General features: G+C 63.0%; 1 protein-coding gene and 1 non-coding gene across 2 annotated transcripts in view; both read right to left on the bottom strand.

Moving 5' to 3' along the window:
* SEPTIN9 (septin 9) overlaps positions 1-16,923 on the bottom strand; it is a 147,987-nt gene that overhangs the window by 58,263 nt on the left and 72,801 nt on the right. The window contains 1 exon segment of the mRNA XM_047833685.1: positions 7,726-8,367. Within this exon segment, the coding sequence (XP_047689641.1) occupies positions 7,726-8,367 (642 nt within the window).
* Positions 15,737-15,821, bottom strand: TRNAR-UCG (transfer RNA arginine (anticodon UCG)). The gene has a single exon. It is a non-coding gene; the product is annotated as a tRNA-Arg (tRNA).

The following is a 16,923-nucleotide window of genomic DNA, read 5'->3' as shown; positions in this document are numbered from 1 at the left end:
AAGGAAAAAAAAAAAAAAAAAAAAAAATAAAAAAAGAAAATGTCAGTGAGAAAAAGATGAACAACCCGAGTGGGGCCAAGAAGGAACCAAGGGCAGGAATGAGCCGCTCACGGAGCACCCAGGGCCCTTGGTCTGTAAACGTGGGAGAAGACACTGCCCTTCCCACGAAGAAAGACGTACAAAATAAAACTGTGGTCAGCTCGAACCACAGGCACAGAACCTCTCTGCTACTGGCACTAAAAACCAGTGTGACTGCTCAGAGGCCAGTTTGGCCACACAGATCAACGTTTTATTTAATTTTGTTTTTTAGTAAATATTTATTTTTGGGAGAGAGAGAGAGAGAGAGGGAGCAGGGGAGGGGCAGAGAGAGAAGGGGACAGATGATCTGAAGCAGGCTTAGCAGAAAGCCCGACGCGGGGCTCGAACACACGAACCCCGAGATCCTGACCTGAGCCGAAGTCGGACGATCCACCGACTGAGCCACCCAGGAGCCCCACGGATCAACCTTTTAATTTTCTTCAAATTTTTTATAGCGTTTTCTTTATTTCTGAGAGTGTGAGCGAGAGCGAGGTAGGGACAAGAGGGAGAAGGGAACAGAAGATCCAAAGCAGGCTCTGCACGGAAAACAGAGAGTCCGACGCGGGGGCTCGAACTCACGAGCCGTGAGATCATGACCTGAGCCGACACCTTAACCGACTGGGCCACCCACCCAGGTGCCCCACAGATCAACACTTAACATGCGCACATCCCGTGGTGCCGAAATCCCACTCCTGAAGTCGGACACTCCGCTGGGCGCAAACAGAAACGTGAGTGTGTTCATGGGAGCCTCGCGTCCCACAGTGAAAAGCGGGGCAGGGACGGGAGGAGCGGAGCGGCCGGGGACCAGCGGCGGGTCGGAGGGACTTGTTGGACACAGAGACACAGCATCGGGAAAGCGGAGCGATAAAGAGCTAGTTGCGGGAGTCTGATTTCACTTGTGTTTTCAGAAAGGGTCTATGATATTCACACACAGACTTCTCTCCACACGTGCGCCAAGCCGAGTGACCATCTAAAGGGGCGAATCCCGGAAAGACGCTCCATGCGCCCCGCCGACAACACGGGTGGTCCTGGGGACGAGGGCGGGGAGGGGGTGTCCAGAAAGACCAACTTCCTCCTCAGATCTCCTGTGATCGCTATTTCCCGTCTTCGAGCCCCGGCCCCGCGCCGCTCTCGGGGACACGGAGAGGAAAGGGAAGCGGAGCCCTTCCGGGGGCTGGGCCCGTGCTTGGCCATCTTCCCCCCACACCAGTGGCCAAGGCCCCCCGCAGGGGAGTCTCAGCGCTCAGCCTTCTGCGCTTCCAAGTCGGAACCTCTGGGGGTCACTTTGGAAGGAGGGGGGACGGCAGCGGAGGGAATGGGCAGGGGAGGCCCAGCGTGGGAGCGCCGTGCCCGCCCCTTAACGAAATCGCGTCCGCTTTTGTCCCCGTCCACCGCTCAGCGAGCTGGAAGCTCCTTCCTGGGCACCAGCTGCTTGCTCACCAGCTACAAGCCAGAGCTCCAGCTGCCCCTGGGGTTCCGGGGTGGGGAGGTGGGGGGGGGGGGCACCAGTGATGCCCACGGAAAGTCCCGGGGTCAGGGAAAATCAGAGGAGACCCAGGGAGAGGAAGTCACATCCCGGCCCAGAGAAGAGGGTGCGTGACGCTCCTCCCGCGCACCCGGCCGCTCCGTGGGGGACCGCACGAGGCCGGCGGGAACCGAGCGGCCTCCTCGAGGCCAACCGACAGAACCCGGCTTCTGGCCGGGGCTGCCCACGCTCCAGGGCACCAGGTGGGAGTCTGAGGGTGCCCCTCCAGCGCTCAATGTGTCCTCTGTCCCTGCCGCACAGAGCGTGGCTGTCTGGCACGGGCACGTCCCCCAGACAGCGGCCCCATTGTGCGGACCCCGGCTCGCGGCAGCTGTCCTGGGCCCGGGAGGCTGAGGACGCAAACAGTTCCTCTCCTGGCAGCTTCCCGGAACGAGCACCCGGGAGGCCTCACCCGGCACCATGTGTCTGCGAGCCCGGCTTCCGTCCCGGGGGCCCCGCCGGCTGGTCAGGGCCACGGCCCCCACATGGGGAAGAGCTGGGCCCCGCCCCCAGCGCCTGCCTCCCTGCCCAGCCCGCCCCGCAGCTGCGCTCGCTCTATTTAAGGCATTCCGCAGCTGCTGGGGCTGCACACCCTGCGTGGGCCCTCGATCCTTCTCGGCCCTGGGCTGGGCTTGGCAGACAGCTGGGTGGGCCGGCGAGGGGGGCCGGGTTCGGTCCCCGCAGCCCTCTACTCCGCCTCCCCTCGGAGGGCACACACCTGGCCCCAGCCGCTGTCACCCTGCACCCGCGTGCCTGGGGACGTCCTGCCTCAGACCTAACGGGAAGGGGCTTTGAGAGTGCTTGTCCTCAAAAGGGGGAAGGAGAAAAGAGACTCCATCCCGAAAAGTAAGCGGGTGCCCGGATGCTCTCTGGGGCCAGGGCAGGGGCAGGGGAGGAGCTCGGGGCGGAGGAGTCTGCCAGGCAAGACAGCTCGGAGCACACACCCCTACCAGAGGCACGGCCTTTGTCCTGCCACAACAGAGACACTGAGCCCCACGCACAAGGGCCCAAGGCATGGCGAGAGACGAGCCCCCTGCACCCAAGTGAGTCCCTCGACGTTTATCAAGCTCCTACTGTATACCGAGTGCCGGGGTGAAACTTCACCGGGTAGTTCCCGGCCCAGCGTCAGGCCCAGAGCGGACACCCTAGTTGGTGGGGTGTCCTGTAAATATGGTGAGGGAGTCTAGGCAGACTTTGCAGAACCTGGGCCTCTCCTCCCTGATCACACGGCGGTCACCCTCTCCCCCACCTCCCCGCTCCGGGCCTGGCACATTCCTGCCCCTTCGCCAGCGGACCCCTCCTCGCCCTTCACACCCAGTCCACACCTCTCTTCTCCTGAAGCCTCCTCTGCCCTGCCTCCTCCGTCCCTGTGTCCCTGCTGGGGGTCCCAGCAACCCCGCGCCTCTAGCCCCCACTGTCCCCTGCAGAGCTGGGGTCCCCTCCGTTCGGTCCCAGCCCCCGACGCAGCCGGCAGCCAGGTGCACCTGAAAGATAGGCAGGTGCAGCCGGGGTGCCAGAAAGCCACGCCCACCGCTAGAGGCTCGGGGACCTTGGTGCCCACCTTCCTCGGTGCTCCCCCCCCCCCCCCACCGAGCCGAGGACGTTTCTAGATGTTTTCAGTCAGGGAGAAAGCATACCGAGACCCCAGATGAGCCTGCCCTCCTCCCCAGTTTCACATCCACCATCACAAGCCATGCCTGGCACCACCATGGAGGACACACGGCGGAGTCCGAACCCTGCTGCCTCGGGACAGAGGGTCCTCGCTCTTTTGACAAATCAAGAAACTGAGGCTGGGGGCGGGCAAAGTAAAGGCTCAGAACCGCTTGGCATGGGGGGGGGGGGGTGGAGCCGGGAGGGGTGGTGCCTGTCAGGGTGCCTCACCCCCCACCCTGCCCAGCCAGCCCCATGGCCTCCAATCAGCATCTGGAGACGGCGAAGAACCAGACCCACGAGTGAGGAGCCAGTGCCCGCCTTATAAGGCCACCTCGGGGAAACTTGGCTGGTGTCAGCCGTGGGAGCCAGAGGTGGGTGGTTCCCGGGGGGAGGGGAGGGCGGCGGGGGGGGGCGGCAGCTCACTGCACAGACACGGTTCTGGGTCCTGCAGCCCAGCCCCACCCAGCGCCACCCAGGCAGACGCAGGGCAAGCCAGGGACCTGGGAGGGGAGGCGAGGCCGGACTGCCCCAGAGACCGAGAGAGAAGCAGAGATGACCGACACATGACAAGGAGGGCCGGGGGTCAGCAGCCTCCGAAACAAGGAACCCCGTGTGCCAGAGTGGAGCTTGTGAGACCCGGGGGTTCTTGGCTGACCAGGAAAGGATCTGCTTGGTCCCTGCAAGGTCCCACGGGGTCCCCAGGGTCCCTGTGTCCACCTGCAGGGGGGGCATGAAAACGCATCTCACTCCTCCTACATTGTTTTCTTGAGCACCTACTAAGTCTATGTCACTCAGGGGGGGAAAAAAAAGTTAAAGAAACCCGACAACAGCCTTACTCTCAAAGAACCTACGATCTAGCGGGGGGCACGGAGGGAATTCTGAAAAACACAGAGTAAACACGAAGAGGGGGTACCTTTGGATTACAGGTGAACTTTAGATTCCTTCTAACTTCGACATTTTCTGAATTTTATTTTTTTTTTAATTTTTTTTTTTTCAACATTTATTTATTTTTGGGACAGAGAGAGACAGAGCATGAACAGGGGCGGGTCAGAGAGAGAGGGAGACACAGAATCGGAAACAGGCTCCAGGCTCCAAGCCATCCGCCCAGAGCCTGACGCGGGGCTCGAACTCACGGACCGCGAGATCATGACCTGGCTGAAGTCGGACGATTAACCGACTGCGCCACCCAGGCGCCCCGACATTTTCTGAATTTTAAAGGAAAGGTACGCTGGGAAACTTTTCCATTAAAAAGTCCAGCAGAGGAAAAAAAGGGGGTACAACACAAATAATTAACGTTCCAAGCCAAACATAAGACATCACACACACACACACACGCACAGATGCCGAAAGGCATGGGAGTCCAAGGAAGGGAGGCCACTTCCAGCTAGAGGGAGGGCTTCATGGCAGAGGTGGCGTTTGAGCTGCACTTCGAAGGATGCATAGGAATTCAAAAAGCAGTGATGTGGAGAGGAAGGAGGTCAGGAGTCAGGAGGTCAGGAGAGGTGGCCTGTGGAGGCCACGGAAGGGCCAGAGCAGGAAGAGTTGGGGAGCGGGAGGTCTGAGCTGGACAAGAGACTGGGTGGGGTGCAGAGCGGGCCAGGGAAGGCTCGGGCCTGGCACGGATTTCGCCAGTGCTGTGCTTTAGGGAGGTCAGTCTGGGAGCGACTCAGCTCTGGTCCCAGGAGACCCCGACGTGCGCCCAAAGCCACGGCCCAGAGGGTTTCTGTCGGAGCAGGGGACCCCCAGAAGCCGTGCCATGGGTTCCAGGAGCACATCTCCACCGGGAACGCCCTGCCTGCCACCCGGACTTGCCCGGGGCACTGAAGAACTCGACATCCGAGGCAGCGCTGGTCAGAGCCAAATTCCCCAGCCCGCACTGGGTGAGCCTTCCTCCTCCTCGCCCAACCTCTCGCCCGGCGTCACTCCCGGGCTCGAGGACCAGGTCGCTCTGCAGTGACCTCTGTCGTGCTGTCCTAGGTGGACAGGATCCTCCCAAACCGAGCCATCCGAGCCCCCAGCATCCTGCCTCAGTGCAGCCGCCCGGTCTCACTGCATCGGTCTGGCCCTAAAGGTTCTCACCCTGTGAGCACTGGTCTCAGAGCCCTTCCCCACCCGGCCACTGAGACACAGGTAGGTGGGGCACGGGGCGGGGGGACAGGGCACAGGCACACGCGTGTACACACGGGACCGGCACCCACTTACCCCCAGCTTGTGCTCCAGGGCGGGAGGACAGCCACCGGCCTCTGACCCTCCCCACACAGAGCTGGGCCCACCCGCTGCTCTCTGAGGGGACCAGGGTCTGGGCTGCTGACGACATGGCTTTCACGCCGGGCTTGGACTTCTTTTTTTTCACGTTTATTTATTTTTGAGAGAGAGAGAAAGAGAGAGAGAGAGCGAGTGGGCGAGAACAGGAGAGGGGCAGAGAGAGAGAATCCCGAGCAGGCTCCGCACGGCCGGCACAGAGCCCCACGCGGGGTTTAAACTCACGAACCATGACTTCGTGACCTGAGCCTCAATCCAGAGTCGGACGCTCAACCGACCGAGCCCCCCAGGCGCCCCGGACTTGGACATTTAAACTCTTTTCCGCGGAGAGAGCGTGCAGTTCCCCGAGTTCCAGGCTCCGGAGCACCTCCGGGCCGCTGCCTTGGCTCCCTTCCTTTGCCTGGTTAAATCCCACTTTCTCCAAAGCTCGGCTCGAGAGGCTGGGGATCTGGAAAGGGCCCCACAGGACCCTCGACTGCTCCACAAGCAGAGCCAGCCGGACCGGCCCCGGTGGCCAGCCGGCTGCCAGCACGGCCTCTGGGCCGTGGGGCCCGATGACCCAGGGCGGGACCACCTCCTCCCACGTCCAGCACGAGCTGCCACCAAGATCCACACGGGCCTGGTGCCGACCATGCCCCCAACCACATCCTGCTTGGCTCAGCTGGGCGCGAACACCTCACCCACGGGAGGCAGAGGCCCTGGACCAACAGGGGAACCAGTCTCCAGGCCACTGGGCGCGCCTTCGTTCCGATGCACCAACACCACAGGGACCCAGAGACCGAGAGAGAAGTCTCGGACCACAGGGACACCACAGGGTCCGAGAGAGTGGGCGTGGCTCTGCAGGGTCAGGTTTAGGCGAGCGGGCTGAGGTCAAGTGCTGCAGCAAATTCACAGCCCTCACTTAAAGGCCAAGGGAATCCCCACACCTGCCACACCGTAGATGGGCCGTGGGGACACGAGGCTCAACAAGGTCAGCCAGGCACAAAAGGACCGAGGACCAACACTGTCTGATTCCACCTGTGTGAGGGAGCTGGGGGAGTCAAGTTCATAGAGACAGAAAGTAGACGGTGGGCGCCAGGGGCTGGGGGAGGGGCACGGGGAGTCAGCATTTAGCGGGGACACGGTTTCGGTGTGGGAAGCTGAGAAAGTTCTGGAGACGGATGAGGGAGCTGGGCCGCACGACGACGCGAACGTTCTCAATGCCACCGAGCTGCACGCTTCACGACGCTTCGAGCAACAGTCGATTAACGTTACGTGCATTCTGACCAAATTAGAAGCGATTATGATTTAAAAGGTAAATCAAAACTCCAGAACGTTCTGTTTACCTAACCCGAAGAACACCGAACGCTTCTGAGTTCTGTTCCTGCACTTGGAAAGGGACCCAGCTCTCATGGGGCTTACAGCCCAGCCGGCCCCTGACCCCGTGGGCCAAGATCCCAGGACCAGATGTTCCCAAGCTGCCCCCGGTGAGCTCCCCACGTGAGCACAGCTTCCGGGTTTGGGCCCCCGGAGGACGGTACCCGAGCTGTGGCAGGTATCACGGGGCTCCCTGGCCTACGGTCCCCTCCCTGGCGGCCCTGAGAACCCGGGCACACACAGCCTGGGCAGTCTCATTTCCCCTTGCTTCTGGCCACGACGCCCCCTCCTTGAGGAAGAGCTGGAGGGAGCCCCTGCAGTGCGGAACCCAGGAGGGCACCAACCCCGCCCCCCACCCGAGGCCTCTCCCTCCGGCCTGCAGATCTGAGCAGGAGCCTGCCTGCCCACGGCCCGGCAGCCACCGGCACACGGACGCCCGCGCTTGGGTCCCAAGCCCCTCTGCCCCCCGCGTCCCGACACGAGCCCGTCGCCCCTCATTTTCCAGGCTTCCAGACCCCCGCCGGCTGGGGCTCTGACAGCAGAAACTCCACACCACGACGCATCCTGACCAATAAAGGGGCCCCTCGAAACCCGGAGGGTCTTTCCAAAGCCAAACACGAGCCCAGCGTGTGGCACCCGGGCCATCCCCAACGGACAGTAGCCCTCCGCCAGCCTTGGGACCCCGGCCCGGTGTCTTCCTGGCCTCCAGGGAACCGGGTCTCCACCCACCTGCGACCCACCCCTCCCCCCCCCGCCCACATTCACAGCTTCTGCCTCCAAGACGCCAGGGCAAAGCCAGCTCCCGTCCCCACGCACCCCAACAGCCCCGCAGACTGGCTTTCGCTACTCACCCTCCTGGCTCTTGGGTGGAGCCTCGGCCGCCGGGGGCTGGGGCTTGGGCTCCAGCCTGCTCTGCAGCTGAGACACCGGGGCGTGTTCCGAATTCTCCAGGGTCTGGGGTGGGACGGGGGAGGCGGGCACCTCGGCTGGCTTGGGCACCTGGATCTCGACCCTCTTGGGGGCTGCGTCCGAGGTGGGGGCGGCGGGCACCTCGGGGGCCTTGGAGGCGGGGGTCTCCATCCTCCGGTGCGCTGACTCCTGGGGCTTGACTATGGTGATCTCCGTCCTCCGAGGGGCGGGCTCCAGCGTCTTGTGGCCCAGCGCCTCGGCTCGCTTGAGCCCGAAGCGGGACGGCCCGGTGGTGCTGGCGTTCTCCACCTGCTTGGACGAGATGTCGATGGAGATCTCCGTGCGCCGGGACACGGGCTCGGCCTTGGGCCCCGAGAGCTCGACCCTCCGCAGGGCGGCTTTGGGGGATCGCTGGCTGAGGGAGTCTACATGGCGGGCTGCGGGCTCGGCATTCTTCGCACCCAGGTCCTGGAACTTCTGGGTGGAGCTGGCCACCGTGGCCCGGAGCAGGGGGGTCGGGAGCCTCCGGGACGGGGTGGAGTTGGGTGTCTCGGCCTCCTCGACCTCAAAAGATCTTTTCAAGGCTGGAAGACAGAGAGAGGGGGACGTGAGGCGTGGACGGCTCGGGAACAGCCAGGAATGTGCCGCTAAAGTAGCTGTGGGCCCCCGGAGACTCTTGCACCCTCCCCCTCCCGGGCACAAAGGGGACAAGCCCCACTCCCCCGGGGGACTCCCCCTCCTCCCCCCATCCACCATGGCCGCAGCGAGGACGTGCCAGCTACGTGTTCTAGAAAGATGTTCTGGCTCAAGGGGACATCGGAGTTCTTTCTCGTCGTGGTCTTCCCTTATCCTCCCCCCAGCGCAGACGCCACGGGGCGCAAACCCGCCACGACCACCAGCAACCGGGTGGGGGTGGGGGGCACGTACATCCCCACCAACGGCAGCCTCAACCATCACCTGTCAGAACCACAACCGCAGTGACATCATCACAGCAGCACGGCGTGGACGGCCGGCTCTGGGAGGCCTAATACGGCCCCTAGGCCCACCGTGGGCATTTACTCCTCACGTGACCCTGTGCCCTAAATGCTGCCGTTATCCCCCGGTCCGGATGGGGAAACTGAGGCCGTGGTGCCTGACCAAGGTGCCCAAAGGGGCGGAGACGGAGCGTCAGAGCCGGAAGACGCGTCCGTCCCACCCCGGGGCACAGGGTTCTGACCACTCGGCTGTCCTGTTTCAGGTAAACAACGAAGCCCCGGCGTGGTCCACGACTCTCTCGATCCTCACCCTCAGACGTGTCGTCGGCCTCTATCCCACATTGCTTGTCCCAGCCAGGGCCCCGTGGGACGCCGGCCGCCCGGCTCCCACCCGCCAAGCCCAGCCGCTCACCGTCTCCACCAGGACCCGCTGCTCCCTCCGAGGCCAGGGGACGACGGTGCCTGGGGAGCTGCCAGCCGTCCCCGCGGCCCCTGCCTGCGGCCATGCTCCCATCAGGAACCAGCTGCTCCCGTCACGAAGACCAGAGCAGGAAGGGCCCACAGCGGGCGCTCAGCGACCCCCAATGTCTCTGCCACCCCTCTCCCCACCTCGCCTCCCCAGCTCCCCAAGCCCGGGGCTTCCTGGGACCCTGCCATTTCCTCCCCGGCCCCCCGCTGGCCCAACAACAGCGATCTGGGGCCATTCTCGGGGGGCCCCCCGCCACGTGTTCCCTCCTCCAAAGTCCAGGACAGCTCTTGTCGCTTCCCAGTGGACAGGACTTCCCTCACAGGACCAGGGCCTAGCGGGCGGCAGAGACACACGGGCCGCCTGGCCGGCCTGTGCTCCCGACGCGGCCAGAGCTCCGGACTTCTCTCGGGAGAATCTGGAAATCTGGACTTTCCTACGGGATATCTCCTGATCTGTACACGCCCGCACAAAGGGAAACAACCCCCTTTCAAAAAACACCGTGTGGTCAAACAGGATCACGTCTGCAGGCTGCCTCTGGCCTGAGGTCCAGCCTGTGACCTCTGATTGATAACGTGGCCAAGGGGGCAGGGGACGAGCCAAAGCGGGATGCCAGCACCTCAGCACCCCTCCCCTGGGGGCCTGCCCCTAAGATAACCACGGAGCATTAACTGCTTGTTCCAAAAAAGGTCGAGGTGACAAAGGCCAGGTTCAAGGGGGTGTTAAAGTGGCCAGAAAGCCCAGAGGTGGATGCCTGGAACTGTGACCTCATGTGGGGTCTCCTGAAAGCACCCAGTCTACCCGCGGTCTCCAGGGTACTGTCCACACTGTCCCTGAATGGTGGCTCCTGTCCATGAACTCCCTAGAGGAGGGGTCCACACCCAGCCCACCTGGGCACAAGTATTTGAAGGTGCCCAGGTGGTAATTCCCTGGGGCCGAGCTGGAGAAGAGAGGTCAGGGGGATGGGCCTCGTCCCACGTTGGCCCCAGAACGAGGCGATCCCCTACCTGGGAAGCCCATTTGGAGGTGCCCTCAACCACCGACTCACGAGTCACGACCGCGCACAAGAGAAGCCCTTTCTGACTCAGGCACCGTCCGGGGACAGCGCTGAATTCGAACCCGACCCGCACACAGATCACCGCTGAGCCGAGTTGGCCCGCTCCCTGCAACCCTCCTCCCTCTGAGGGTCCACGTGACTCGGTCCTCACGGCCACGGTCATCCCGCACAGACGCACACGCCGTCCCCACCTGCCACCCTCTCCTCTCTGACCGCTCTGTGCTCCTGTGTGCCACATGTCACCCCCTGGCCCTACAGCAGCTGTGTGTTTATCACCCGGCCACGTCACCCACCTAGGTGCTCACCCTCGGAACTGTCCCATCCGGTCCCACCCCCAGCTAGTCTGAGGCCCCAGGAGAAAAGGAGCTGTTCCCACCCGCAGGGCGGCGACTGTCGGAAAACGTGCAGGTTGTTAGGGGTGTCCTTGATGATTTACGCCATTCCCCCCAAACAAGCTGCCGCCGCCTCTCCCCAGCCCCAAAGCCCGGCTGCCTGTCACCTGCCCTGGCCCCGTGCAACTCACTTCTCCCCCTCACCTCTTACAGGCCGTGTCACGACTACTGTGACTGGCTTCCGGGATGGGGGAAGGGGCGTGCCTGGGGTCCCTGGAAACATCCTCCACTTTGCAACTCCAGGAGCCCCCTCCACGACCTTCACGGGCCTCAGGTGCTTCTTCTATACCCGCTCTAAGGTTCTCTGGTGGACCGTGTCCCCAACACGATACGTCCCAGTCCTCACCCCCATAACCTGCGCATGTAACCTTACTTGGGAAGAGGGTCTCTGCAGATGTCATTAAGGTGAGGATTCGAGATGCCAGCATCCTGAATTCAGGACGGGCTCTAAATCCTACAGGTGTTCCTATACAGGAGAGAAGAGGGGGACTTGGGGCACGGGAGACACAGGAGAGGCCACGTGAGGCCAGCAGAAAATGGGGCGATGCGGCCCCGGGCCCAGGGATGCTTAGCGCCAGCAGCAGCTCAGAAAAGCAAGAAGGATTCTTCTCTCAAGCTTTTGTAATCCATGTGAGACTCTGTCAACACCTTGACTTTGGACTTCTGGCCCCCAGACATGTGAGGGAATCAAATTCTGTGGCTTGAGCCCCACAGTCCACGGTAAATTGTGACGGCAGCCCCCGGAAGTTCCCCGGGGCCCCCCGGAAGGGGGAGAGACCTCTGGGCTGCAGGACTCTGTCTGGGATCTCCCGACGGTGCCGCCACCCCAGCCCCTCTCCGGGGACCCAGGAGAAAAAGCCGCCTCCTTTTTCCTCCCCCGGAATCCCACAAAACCCCCAGATGGTGGGAGAAGTCGTCTGGAGGGACCCTGCTCTAGATTTACACCGCCAAGATCATTTTTTAAGGTAGACTTTGCAAGGGACGCCCTGTACGAAGCTGCCTCCCCCACGGAGGATGTCACGGTGCAAGCAGCACCCGGCAGGGAAAAATCAGGAAGACCGGCTGTCACACACGTGCAGCCACTGTCCTTGGAAACACACTCCACCTGCTCCAAGGGGGGGAGCGAGTGTCACCCGGCCCCACGGCAGGTGCCTCTCACCTTCCCCACCTTCCCCCCTCCCTGCATGGGTAGAGGCAGCCACAGCTGTCCACGAGCAGCCACGGGAGGCGGCAAGAGTGCTCATGAGCTGGTCAAGTTGCAGATTTGAGGCCCTCTGTGACGGACCGTACGCGAGATCCGACGACTGGGCAGAGAAGCGGCCTTTACTGGACCGGGGGGGGGAGCAGTGCTGGGCTGCTGCCTCTTTTGTTCACAAGACGTCACTGCAGTCAGAGGGCACGTGAGACACCGCTTACCATGTCAGCTGGACGCGACATACCCTCAGAGCGCCAGACGGGCCCAGGGCCGCCGCCTGGGAGGGAGACACCGCCATCATCTCAAGATCGCCCCGCTTCTCTCTCCTCTGCATGCAAGTCCCCCCCATGGCCAGGCTCAAACCTCACCCGCTCCCAAAGGCCCTCCTCAACCCGCCCTCCCCGACGGGCGCCAGGAGCCTGGAGCCCGTTTGCGCGCCTCGGCCCACCCGCTGCTGGGAATTTATCCCACGGAAATCATCAGAGGCGCGAGGACTGACGTAGGGGGACGTTTGCATCAGCCTTAAAACAGCAAACGCCGGAAACGATTCCGGTTTACGGAGATTTCCTAAACCCAGATGCCGAAGTCCCGCGCCGTCATCAAAATCCCGGCTTTGAAGATGAGAAACGTTGAGGACGTGAAGCCACACCGGCAGCACACAAGGTGCGTGCGAAGAGGGGAGCCTGGGTGGCTCAGTCGGTTGGGCGTCCGACTTCGGCTCAGGTCATGATCTCGCGGTCCGTGAGTTCGAGCCCCGCGTCGGCCTGACCGCTCAGAGCTTGGAGCCTGTTTCAGATGCTGTGTCTCCCTCTCTCTCTGACCCTCCCCCATTCATGCTCTCTGTCTCAAAAATAAATAAAACGTTTAAAAACAAGAAAAGATGCGTGTGAAGAGACCCTCGCGGGGTCTCACACGCACGTGTGCGACGTGCCCATGCGCTCGCACGACTCTGGAAGGAATCGAGGTGGGTGACTTTTTTTCCCATTAGACTCTCCTGCCTCTTCCCAACGTGCCTGTGCTGCGCGTGGACCACTCGCTATTTTCAGGGCCTAAGGCCATCAACGCTGCGTTTTGAGAACCGGGGCAGGCGAGGCTGTGGGCCTCGCTGGCCCAGCCCCACTCCCCCGGCCCCAGAGCCCGGCCCTCTCCAGTCCTTTAAACACCTACAGGCCCAGCCGCCGTGGAGGCCAAAGCCGCCTCGCCAGATGCACGTCCGTCTGTGCCCGTGGGGTCGAAGCGGGAGCCGCCTGGGTCTGGGCCTGTTGAGGGAGGAAATGTGCACCACACAAGGGGCCATTGTAAAGCTCTCTGCTCCGACCACAGGCTGCCGGCAGACCTTTCCCCACTCCCGGGTGCACAGAAGGGGCCGGTCCGGGGAGGGGGGACGTCCCGGGGCAGCCACAAAGCCCTGCTCCAGCGGGGGGACAAATGTCATGCAAAGAATGTTAGAGACCAAGATCAAAACAAACCCCCCCCCCTCGCCCTCCCCGCACGACTCCCTCGGGAAGGACACTGCCGATCTGGGCTCAGGCCCCAGGAGCGCCGGCCCTGGCCCAACGCAGCCTCTTCCAGGGAGCAGCAAGGAAGGTTTCATCCCTGAACGGGTGGCCCCAGGGAGCCTAGAAGGATGGTCCCAGGCGGAGGGTACTGCCCTGCTCCCCGCCCTGAGCCTGCAGGACTAGACTGCAGGACCCCCATCCCGAAGATACCTACTCTGCCAGCTCGTGAGCCCCCGGGAGTGAGGGCCGGGCCCTCGCACCACCCCAGGCTGAGTCACGGGCTCGGGCAAGGCTCGAGATAGCAGAGCAGGGCTGCAGCAGACAGGACAGGGGCGGGGGCCAGGAGGAGCGCCACCGAGCAGGGCAGGGCGACGGGAGAGGAGGCCGTCCGTTAAGCAGCAAATCCTCCAAAGGAAAAGCAGCCGAGGCCACAGAGCAGGACTCATCCCCACTGAGGACTGAATTACCTAGGAAAGGCGGGGGCAGGCTGGCCAGAGGCCGGGGCGACTCTGGGCAGGGGCTGAGACGGGGAGGACACGACCTCCGTCACCCCTGGGCCTCCGCTTCCTCGTCTGTCCTACTGTGGGCGCTGACGGGATGGCACAGTGGTACCCGTGCCCCGATGATCGCCGTTGTTCACGTGTGCACCCGGTGCCCAAGCCCAGAAGGCACGAAGCCTTCCTCTCCACGCCAGCAGACTTTAGGCAGCAAAGGGACAGTAGATACCCAGCTGTTTCTCCTTGGGACAACCCTGAGGTGCACGGTATGGGGTCCCCCCCCAGCACCCCTAGGGGGGCTGAGCCGCACGCACCCTCCAGGCCGCCCCCTTCCCTGCCTCCTCCGCTCGGGGAATGCCTGGATCACCTCCTACAAGAACCCTCTCAGGAGCTGCCTCCAGGGGCTCGGCGGAGGGGAGATGGCGGGGGGGGGGGGGGGGGGCAGGTGGGGAAGGGGTTGGGGGAGGAGGGTCCTCAGGAAGCAGAACGGTCCGAAAGGGAAAAGCTTGAAAACAGACACTGTGGCCAAGTGGGGCCTGCGCTGGGAAGTCGAGGGTGGCAAACAGCTCAGGCACCACTTGGGCCTTGGGTTCCCCGCAGAGACACACGTCTGTCGAACGAGGAGGATACAAGGAGCAAAGTCCAAACAAAGAAGAGCGGGTAGAGAGTGTGGCACCCGCGGTCAAAGCCCTCTGCCCGGGCCCTCTCCCTCTGCGTCCCCAAGGCGAGGCCTGGCCAGGCCGCAGGGCCTGACGCGGCCTGAGAGCCGTGTCTGGCCCTGCTCCGGCTCGGGTCTGGGGGCCAGCGAGGCGGCTGAGGGCTCCTGGCCGCCCTGGGCTTGTGTGCACGCGTGGCCGGCTGTAGGCGGCCTGGGGAGGGCGGACAGCAAGCACGCGGCCCCTCTCCCTGGCCCTGGGACCACGGGCTTGTGCCTCAACACCAGGCAGTGTCAGCAGGGGTCCGGCCTGGGCGCCCTGGACAGGAGAAACCAGCTGCCCCATTTCCATCAGCCGCGGGGGTTGGGGGGGGGGGTGTAGCCCTGAGAACTCCAGATTCAGCAGGGGGTTTCTGGGGAGGCCACGCAGCCCCAGGCAAAAGATGGGAGGTTCCCCCGCCCCCCCCCACCCCGATCTATTTTGATGACTGTCTTCCTGCTTTGGGTGTTAGGGGCTGCTATATCTCCTCCCACCCCACCTCTGTTCCCTGGGCCTGGGGGGGGGTGGGGGGGGACACAGGCATGCCGGGGGGTCCTTCCTGCTTCTCACAGCCTCCACCCACGAGGCCTGGCCCCCTGCTCTGGAATAGCAATGTAAGAAAGAGTGGGCTGGGCTTCTCAGATGGGGCCAAGAGCAACAAACAGGCCCCCTCCCTCCCTTCCCAGGCTGCAGGGGGAGCTTGCTGCCACTCACTGCAGGGGGGAGGCGGGGGGCTCCACACAGCCTACGTGGCACCCGGCCCTTCCCCGCCCAGGACATGCTCAGGCACAAACAGAATGCAAAAGTCAGATGCGGAGCACCAGTGACCCCCCAACCCTCCAGCTGGGACAGACACGCACACGCGCACACAAGACCCCCCGGCCAGGAGCAGAGGCCCAGTGGCAGCGAGGGTCTACAGCAGCCCCCAGATCCCAGACATCCTCTTAGTCCCCAGATTCACTGGAGAAAGCTCTAGCAAGCAGGCATGGACACAGGTGAAGCCAGTCCTCCCCAGCCAGGATGGGACCAGGGCCCCCATCGGATTCCTTTTTTTTTTTTTTAACTTTTTTTTTTAACATTTATTCATTTATGAGAGACAGAGAGCACAAGCAGGGTAGGGCAGAGAGAGAGAGAGACACAGAAATGAAGAGGCTCCAGGCTCTGAGCTGTCAGCCCAGAGCCCGACGTGGGGCTCGAACCCACAAACCGTGAGATCATGACCTGAGCCGAAGTCAGACGCTCAACCGACTGAGCCACCCAGGCGCCCCTCGGATTCCTTTACAGGGGCTTTCAGACTCCGCTGTGCTGTCTGCAGAAGACACTGGCCGAATGGTGGCCCCCCCAAAATGATACGTCTGAGTCCTAACTCCCAAAACCTTTGACGGGGACCTTGTTTGGGAAAACAGGTCTTTTGCGGGATAAAGGTGAGGATCTCGAGACGAGATCATCCTGGATAAAGGAGGGCCCTAAATCCGACGGCAGCGGCCCTCGTGAGATACAGGAAAGGAGAAGACACACAGAGGAGACCGTGTGGAGGCAGGGCGGGGTCTGGAGGGGCCTACAAGCCAAGGACTGTCACCGGAAGCTGGACACACACCCGAACAGACTCTCTCGCAGAGAGCATCCGGAAAGGACCAAGCCCTGCCCACACCTTGACTCCGCACCATGGCCTCCAGGACTGGGACAGGCTGAACATCTACCGTTTCAAGCCATCCACAGGGTGTGGCACTTTGTTACAGCCAGCCTGGGGAAACGAACACCCCGACGGGACACGGACGAGAGAGGGGAGGCCTTGCAACCGCCGTGACCTCCTTCCGTGGATGCTGAAGCCACTTCCTGCTATGACTCACCAGCTCTGAGAAGGGGCCAGGGGCACCCTGGAATCGGACCAGCCTGGCGGGAAAGGCCTGCATCAGGCCACCGGCTGACCCCAGCGCTTCGCTGGGAGCCCCTTCCTGCTGCCTGTCCTCGCCCTCCCTGGCCTCAGAGCTGCAACCAAGTCCCCCACCCCCGCCCCCCGCCGGCCAGGACCCATGCATCCAGCTCACCCAGAGGATGCCCCATCTCACACCTGTTGCCCCAGTGTCCCCAGACAGGGCACCCCGGGTGCTCCCAACACTGTCCCACTTGGGGCAGGAAGCTCTCTGGTCGGCCCACCTTCCGAGGACTAATTACTGGTGTTCACCTCTCCCCCACCAGAGAAGGGCCTTGGGGTGACAGCTGTCCAGTCGGGGAGACCCCGGCAGGCGGCGTGGGACAGCCACGTAGCAACTCCTGATGCAAGAAATCTCCACCCAGAGCTGCTCCCGGGGGGGGGGGGGGGCGGGGGGAAGGCCCCTCTGTGCCTATCCAGCCATCTCCCCGA

Source organism: Prionailurus viverrinus, chromosome E1 (genome assembly GCF_022837055.1).
Source record: "Prionailurus viverrinus isolate Anna chromosome E1, UM_Priviv_1.0, whole genome shotgun sequence".
Taxonomy (NCBI): domain Eukaryota; kingdom Metazoa; phylum Chordata; class Mammalia; order Carnivora; family Felidae; genus Prionailurus; species Prionailurus viverrinus.
The sequence above is the reverse complement of the archived record's forward strand: the minus strand, read 5'-3'. Positions and strand labels throughout refer to the sequence as shown.